The sequence below is a fragment of the Sinocyclocheilus anshuiensis genome, unplaced genomic scaffold, assembly GCF_001515605.1.
Source record: "Sinocyclocheilus anshuiensis isolate Anshui unplaced genomic scaffold, SAMN03320099.WGS_v1.1 scaffold140, whole genome shotgun sequence".
In the NCBI taxonomy this organism is placed as follows: domain Eukaryota; kingdom Metazoa; phylum Chordata; class Actinopteri; order Cypriniformes; family Cyprinidae; genus Sinocyclocheilus; species Sinocyclocheilus anshuiensis.
This window is the reverse complement of record NW_015554147.1, coordinates 2,077,149-2,085,001: the sequence shown is the minus strand read 5'-3', so window position 1 is coordinate 2,085,001 and position 7,853 is coordinate 2,077,149. Positions and strand designations below refer to the sequence as shown.

At 39.8% G+C, this 7,853-nt stretch overlaps 1 protein-coding gene across 1 annotated transcript in view; it reads right to left on the bottom strand.

The window, feature by feature from the left end:
* Window positions 1-1,437: 1,437 nt before the first annotated feature.
* LOC107670579 (AP-2 complex subunit mu-A-like) overlaps window positions 1,438-7,853 on the bottom strand; it is a 12,955-nt gene continuing 6,539 nt past the window's right edge. The window contains exons 6-12 of the mRNA XM_016463214.1: window positions 6,319-6,454; window positions 6,065-6,209; window positions 4,129-4,143; window positions 2,921-3,040; window positions 2,708-2,843; window positions 2,520-2,617; window positions 1,438-1,567 (exon numbers count right to left, since the gene is read on the bottom strand). Of these exons, the coding sequence (XP_016318700.1) occupies window positions 1,438-1,567; window positions 2,520-2,617; window positions 2,708-2,843; window positions 2,921-3,040; window positions 4,129-4,143; window positions 6,065-6,209; window positions 6,319-6,454 (780 nt within the window). The remainder of the gene's footprint in view (window positions 1,568-2,519; window positions 2,618-2,707; window positions 2,844-2,920; window positions 3,041-4,128; window positions 4,144-6,064; window positions 6,210-6,318; window positions 6,455-7,853) is intronic.

Below are 7,853 nucleotides of genomic sequence, written 5' to 3'. Positions count from 1 at the left end.
CAACCTTTGGGTTACGAGTTCGACTCTCTAAGCATTAGGCCACGACTTCCCCTTAATACCTTTTACAATTTTTTAAAGCTTTCACTCGTCTTGAAAAAGGCAGTTGTTAAGTGTCTAGATGGGACTACAGAGGTTGTCATGGACATTAAACGTCATCACACCGAACAAGGTAAACTCATCTACTCATTAGTTGCTTTCAGTTTCATTGTGTTTATAATTGTACTTTTGCAAACTATTCCAACTTAAACTTCTAGGGGAAATGTTTTCACATAAAGACTGAAAGAGCAGTCAGAAGCGTAATAGTGGTGACGTTAAAGTCATGTGACCGTGGTGTAGTTTGTTTATAGCCAACGTTTAGCTTTTTATTTCTGGTGATTGTATTTAGGCGTCAAAACTCATAAAAGTTGCATTTATTTGTGAAGATTATCATGAAAAACAAAACGTGTAAGAATCAAACACTTTTGTTGGTCACAGTGCTTATTTTCTGCAATAATCCAGAAGTCTATGGAAAAATCTTATTGGGTTTTTGTCGAGGGAACCAAGGTGTTGCGAACGGTCTACTTCCATTCAATCAACTTTAAAATGCCATACGATATTTATATAATATGAAACAAAAACACCAACTCCATTAAGAGTAACTGATTACGCATTTTATTAGGATTAAGACGACAATCACAAAGTTACCAAATGAAGGCGATACACTGCAAAAGGAGCCTCATCATCTCTCAGAGCTGAAACACACTGAGGTCAGATGGTGTAAGTGTTATTAGAAGTCGCACACTTAAATCTGCAGGGTCGAGTCTGTAGTGTTGTCTGAAACGTAACGTAGATAGCACGAGCATAGTAGTCGACAGTGAGCTCATCACTAAACTGTGCTTTCGTCTCTGTGCTGTTCAACCAAAATGCCTTCGCATTAAGATAAATCCTCCGGCGCCTTCCGCAGAGTGGAGTTTGTGTGCACATGAAAGGAGCGAGCACGGTGTTCAAGACCATAAAGGCAGACATGGCTTCTATGTTTTGACATCTCCAAAATCTCCTGCCTCAGATCAGGACTAAAGAAGTTTTAGAAAAGGGACTCCCTAATATTCTAGGCCCTCACTTATGTATTTAGTGAAATGCATCTTTTTGAAGTTGCATTTGCCTTCAAACTAATCTCAGGAGAAATGTTGAAATGCAGGGAGAGATTTCGCTGATGCAAAGACGAAGGGTAAACTTCAGACAAGTAAACAAAGTGGTAAATGAGGATGAAAGTTAAAGTGTGACATGAAAAGACGGTTAAGTGCACAAATGCAAAGTCCCTGAGAGATGTTGGGGACCCCTGACTCGCACACATACACACCAGTCACTATATGACACCAAATGAAAGCTGAAACTCATCTAAATCGGTGTGGTGGTTTTGTTACAGTGTATAGAGTAGCATATACAGATTGGGGGTCTTCAAGAATTCAAGCTGACCTCAAAGTTCATGGAGATGGGTGGGCGAGCCCACTTCTTTTTGTCATTAGTGGGCAACAGCTCAATTTCCGCACTGATCTGAGATTCCTTCATACCAGCCATTCGCTTGATCCTACAAAAAAAGAACAACAAAAATCAGCACAATATGTAAAAAAAGATGTCACTACTTCCATTTCAACTCGCCTTTAAATTCTCAGAAAGATTTTCATTTGCATGTTAAGTACCAATCCTTGGAATTTACAGCTTTAAATGAGTATATTTACTATTGTACAAATTTCTCCAAAAAGGCAAAAACATCCTGAATAATAATACTCAACTGAGTATTTGGATGGAGGGATGGTGTATTTGAACCAACAGATGGATGAATGGACAGATGGATGGATGATTTGTATCGATGGGTGGAGTATTTGGATGGATGGATGGATGGATGAAAGGATTAAGTATTTGGATGGGTGGATGAATGGATGGATGGATAAATAAAATAAAAACTTTCTGTAGTTTTAAACATATGGTCCTTGAAATTACAAGTATAAAACCCGCTATTCCTGGGTTTTTCTATGACAGTGGGAGCATAAGTTAAAGGGATAGTTCCTCACGCACCGGATGCCGTGCGCGCGCCCAAAGCAGTTGGACAGTGTTGTAATAGAGGTAAAAAATGATATAAATACTGTTCGGTTTCTGGCACAAACTGATCGTTTCGTGTCTTAGGACATCAATGTGTCGTCACGAGCTGCAGGGTTTAATTTGGATTTGTCCGTGCATGTTTTTTTTACTCTCATAGATTTTGTTACCATTGCCATGTATTATACGACTGATAGACTGCAATGGTTGGAGTTAAAAATCATCAAATGTGTTCTACTGAAGAAACAAAGTCACCTACATCTTGGATGCCCTGGGGGTAAGCAGATAAACATAAAATTTTCATTTTTGGGTGAACTATCCCTTTAATATGCCTTGAAGCAAGAACAAAACAAATTTTGTTTTATGAAATCCTCACTCCTTAGTAGAAGGGTAAAAATCTGAACAGTGGGATTTGAAACTTGTACAGTAAAATCAAGCCGTACTTCCAAACAATGGCGTTCTCACTGGCTTTGTACTTGGCTTTCCCCTTCATACAGATGACCTGAACCCCACTGGTGTTGAGTGGAGTAGGAATGCGCACCTGTAGAGAAACACATGATTTTCACTGCAATATGTACAACTAATGAGGCACTTCCAGAATAATGAATGTTATTTCTGCTGTCAGTCTCACCTCTATCTTCTGTGCCAGCAGGGAGGGTTTGAAGTTGGACTTGATCACCACCTTTACCTCCAGCTTGGTGCGGCCCACCTCTCGGACCAATGGGATGACACGAAAGGGGAGGATGATGTCTTTAGTGGTGCGGTACCTGAGACAAGGACGCTGTCATTGTGCTGTGTGGCACACTCATATGCAGACACACACACACACACAATCTTCACTGACCTCATGAGCTCATACTCTCCATCGGGAGGAATGAAGCTAATACTGCGCTCCGAGTCAAACTTGCTGAGACGGACACACTGGTGGAACGTGCAGTCATCGATCGCAATGGACTGTTTCCCACTGCAGCAGGAGACACAGAGGAGAGAAACGATGAGGAAACAATGAAGCATGAGCAGAGACTGCAGAGAGACCAAACACACATTACTCATCAGGGGTGGGCGGCATGACAGTATACTGTGTGACGGCAGAAAATGGTCAACAGGTTAATATTCTGATATACAACGCAGGACGCTTTTAGATTGCTACCGGTGAGAAGGGTTGTTTATGGTTGTTTGTTCAAATTTTTACTTGTGTTGCAGAATTTGACATTTTCTTTTTTTGTTTTGAGTATATGTCCAAGTTCCAAATAACAAGAGAAAATAAATGACACTAAATCTTTCATTACAGGAATTTTCCATAAATATGTATTATGTATTATTATTATGTATAACTACAATTCTGCTCAAAAGTTTTGGGGTCAAATTTTTTTTAATGGTTTTGCGAGAAGTCAATTATATTCACCAAGGCTGCATTAATTTGACCAAAAAAAAAACAGTAATGTTGTAAACTATTACAATTTAAAATCCAAAATTTTGAATGGTAGAGCATATTGTAATAAATACAATTATTAGATTAAGCAAGATTTTGGTCATACCGCCTACCTCTGTTACCCATGATGCACAATAACATGTCTGCTATACTGTCATTATGTTGGGAAGGATGTTTGTTTCTAGCACTGTGACCACAACAAAACTGCATGGGAAAGTCTGTAAGAGGGTTGTGATTTGCTGATACCAGATAAAATAAAGCGTTATGTTGTGGTCAGAGCCAAGGGGGCAGGCGTTTGAGGGGTCAAAAGAAAAGATAACTTTAACACAGACCCTACTGAGAATGGCTTTATTCAGGAAAGAGGCTTTTCAGAAAAACAAGACAGGGGAAAGACTGTCAGTATGAGACAAGACAAATGAACTGAAGAAAAAGCTACGCTCCTTCACTTAGAGCCGCTAAACACCTCACACATCATGGGGCAATGGCAGTGTCATCCCATGCAAAAAGATCATCTTTATCGAGACATCTGATGGCATGACACGAAGACAGCTGACAAACGAGCTAAGACAGGACAGAGTGCAGGTGATAAATCAGGTGACGTCAGGAGTGAGTTACGCTACCTGCCCCCCAACTCACTGAAGTCCAGCAGGAGAGAGGAGAGAGGGACACAAATCAACAGAAAAAAATGGAAGAAATAAAGGGCTAAACCAACGGCACCTCAGAATCAAACATTCCTCTGTAAAGATACATATACCTACCAGCACAAAAGGCAACAGGGGGAGAGTGAGGCTGCAAGACGGGATGTTACAGAACACAAAAAAGCCAGGAGGAATGAATTCACTTCATGTGAGACTTCTTGTAATATTGTGTCCAAATGTTCTGCTCATAAGGCCTTACATTCGAAGTTCCTGAAGTCAATGTGAACTGGCATTTATAACCCATTTTACTTCAACAATTCATCAGGAATTTACTGGATTGTGAGAAGTCCTTATATGACAGGTGAATGGAGGGGAGAGATTCAAAAATATACTAATATGTGACACCTCAACTCCATTTTTTTTAATTATGGTTCGCAAACGTGGGTTTGTGAACCTCTAGGGGTTCATGATGGAACTGCAGGAGTTTTGTGAGATAGTGACACAAATGCCAATGCTAAATTCCCTTTAAAGGGGTCATGAAATTAATTTTCAGATGTTTCTGGAAGTTAGCCTATCAGATTATCAAAGTTTTGTTGCAATAAAAAAGTTAAAATGTTTTCATCATTTTCCATACAAATTTTAACTCGGTCACAAACACGTCATTTCAAGTGGAGTTACCTCTTTCAAAAACACAAGTAAACAGCCACATCATTGCGCTGCATCCACGCACAGCATGAGTGACGTGTATTTTGATGCTCAAGATCAGTGATGGGCAAACTTGGCCCTTCCAGGCCACTTTCCTGCAGAGATTTGATCCAACCCTGATAAACCTGCCTGCAGCCTTCTAGTAGTCTTGAAGACAATGATTAGCTGGATCAGGTGTGTTTGATTAGGGTTGGAGCTAAACTCTGAAGGAAACTGGCCTGGAAGGGCCAAGTTTGCCCACCCCTGCTCAAGATGGTCAGCGCTGTAATACAGTCATATATGTTTGAGCCCGAGTCAGACTGAAATGAACCAGTGCAAACAACAATTGCCTTCAAGGACAAAATATTGCCATAGATTTCAATAGAAGATAGTGCTGGGCGGTATGACCAAAAATTTATATCACGGCATTTTCCAAAATTATACAGTTTTTTTTTTTTCCATGCATGACCGGGTGTTAACCATATGTGAAAAGGGACCCCTTTCAAACAGTGTCGCGTTCCCAACGTTGTTTAAGTGACATATACTGGTATTGCGGTATTTTAAAAATTCATATCATTAAAAAAATCACCGGTATTCGGTATGAACCGGTATACCGCCCATCACTAATAGAAGATATTTAAAATTAAAAATGAAGAGACCATCACGAAATGACACATTCTTATTCAATCACTCAGGCACATGTTAAAAATAAACTTCAGCCATGCATTTCTAACAGTTTGAAGGGTATGCACAGTTTACTTTGAGGTGCAGTTTGTCTACATCCACAGAAAGAACAACAATGGATGGTCTTACAGCAGTATATCGCTCTAGTGATTGATGCACATACATGAGTTGCCAAGAGCAAACCTCCTTGAATTACATATGCACGTTAAGGGGCCATGTAGAGGAACATCATGACATCACAAATGGGGTGATTGCAAATCCTGGTGTTTCAGAAAACTCATTTTAAACTGGGGAGTTTGCTTTGAGGTATCAAACTTAGGAGTATGTTTTTATTGTAGAGAGATTTTGAGTTTTATAAGCCCTTTAACTTAAAAAATATTAGAATTTTTAAAGGTGTAAAATTAAATAAAACACTTTAGTTTGGCCTTATGAGTCATTAAATGGCAATTAGTAAATTAGTAACAAGCATAAACAATGTATCTCCATCATGTTCAATGGTTTACTCACCACAGTGGCATTCACATTTCCATTTGAGTGTCATCCAACTCACCTTTTGCCCGAGTCATCAGTCGTGCCACCTTTGCCCTGCTTGTCGATGACAATCTTGTCGTTCATGCCAAACTTGCACTCTGGCATTCCACTCAGGTAGCTTTTCATCACCACACGCCCTGAGACATGTGCACTCAACACCTGACCTGCATGCACAAAACATCACTATGTGCAGCTTCATTACAAAGTAATAAATGATGGTAAAATTCACCATGTAGTACTTTAACCCAACCAGTAGAGGGCAGTAAGGCTCACCCTGCGGTGACATCAGCAAGTTCACACTTTCCAGTACATCCAGGAAGAGTTCGTTGCGGCGATATTTGATGCCCTCACGTCTCCAGCCGATCTGTCCGGTGACCTGACTGGTAATCTGAGACTGCTCCTCTTTCGTCTGAGAAGAACACGACGTGTGGAGTGTGAGAGAAACATAAGCACCGCCAAACAACAAGTCAGATATTTTATATTGAAAGCTGTCATGTAAAGCTTTGTGAACACAACTTTGAAAATATAAAAGTGGGGTATAGAGTGTTTCAGGGATGATGTATTTGTAGGCCGAAACCCAGAAACGAGTTAGCATTTTAGCACGTCCGTTCAATGTTTTTTTTGAAAGGGTTTTTGGTTAAATGTCTGAAATAAGGTCTGTGTTTAACACAAGCTCAAGATATTTGCATGTTTATTCTACAACATAAATTACATCAGTAATAGACTTAAGTTAACAAGTGGCTAAATGGGACTACAGAAGTTGTCAGGGGACATTAAACGTCATCACACCGAACAGGTAAACAATCTACTTGGCGTTTAGAAAAATGCTCTTGCAAACTATTCCAATTCAAACTTTCAAGGAAAATGTTTTTTCAATTAAAAACGGAAAAAGCTGACAGAAGCATAATGGTGGTGACATTGAAGTCACATGATGGGAGTGTAGTTAGTTTATATTTAGGGCTGCACGATTAATCGAATGTGATTGTCATGCGTATCTTGTCAGTAAAGCCGGTTCTGTGATTAGTAGTAAATCTCCAGCACGTGCTTTCAGATGGAGCAACATTTACTGCACAGAGCCGTAGTTCACTGACGAGCTACGCAAAATCGCGTTCATTATCACAGACGATTTAATCACGCGATTATGAGATCAAAGAAATCGTTCTGCGATTATGAAAGCTGTTTGCGTAGCTTGTCAGTGAACTACGGCTCTGTGCAGTAAATGCTGTTCCATCTGAAAGAACATGAAAATACCACATTTAATAACATGTTTTGACTCCAAACTCACTTCATAAGTTAAATCTTCTGTTTATTCAGCAACCGCTATAGGCATTTCCTGGGTTTCTTCTGTGTATTTGGAGTTTCAGCGAGAGAGCGCCCTCTGGCCTTCTTCGTTCACGGTTCTGTGATCATTTACTACTGATCACAGAACCGTGCTTCACTGAAAGATACGCATGACAATCGCAGCTTCTGCCTAATCGCGATTTAATTTCGATTAATCGTGCAGCCCTATTTATATTTATATTTGGCATTTTTCAAATAGTGGCCGATAAGTTTTTCCTGTTTGGCCGATGCTTTCGAGGCGGCACTTTTATTTTGACGGCGCTGAGAGCGGCAGTGCCTGAGCACATAGTGCTCACATTCTCCCTCTTGTTCGCTGTCGTCGTTAACAGTTCTGACTAATACGTATAGAAGTCTGTCTAATAATCAGATAGAACAGTTAAACAAAGGAATTAAAATGTATACAAAAGTATTATAACGATTGCTTTTATATTATTAGTAATAGAAAGGCAAACATTATAATACTTTCT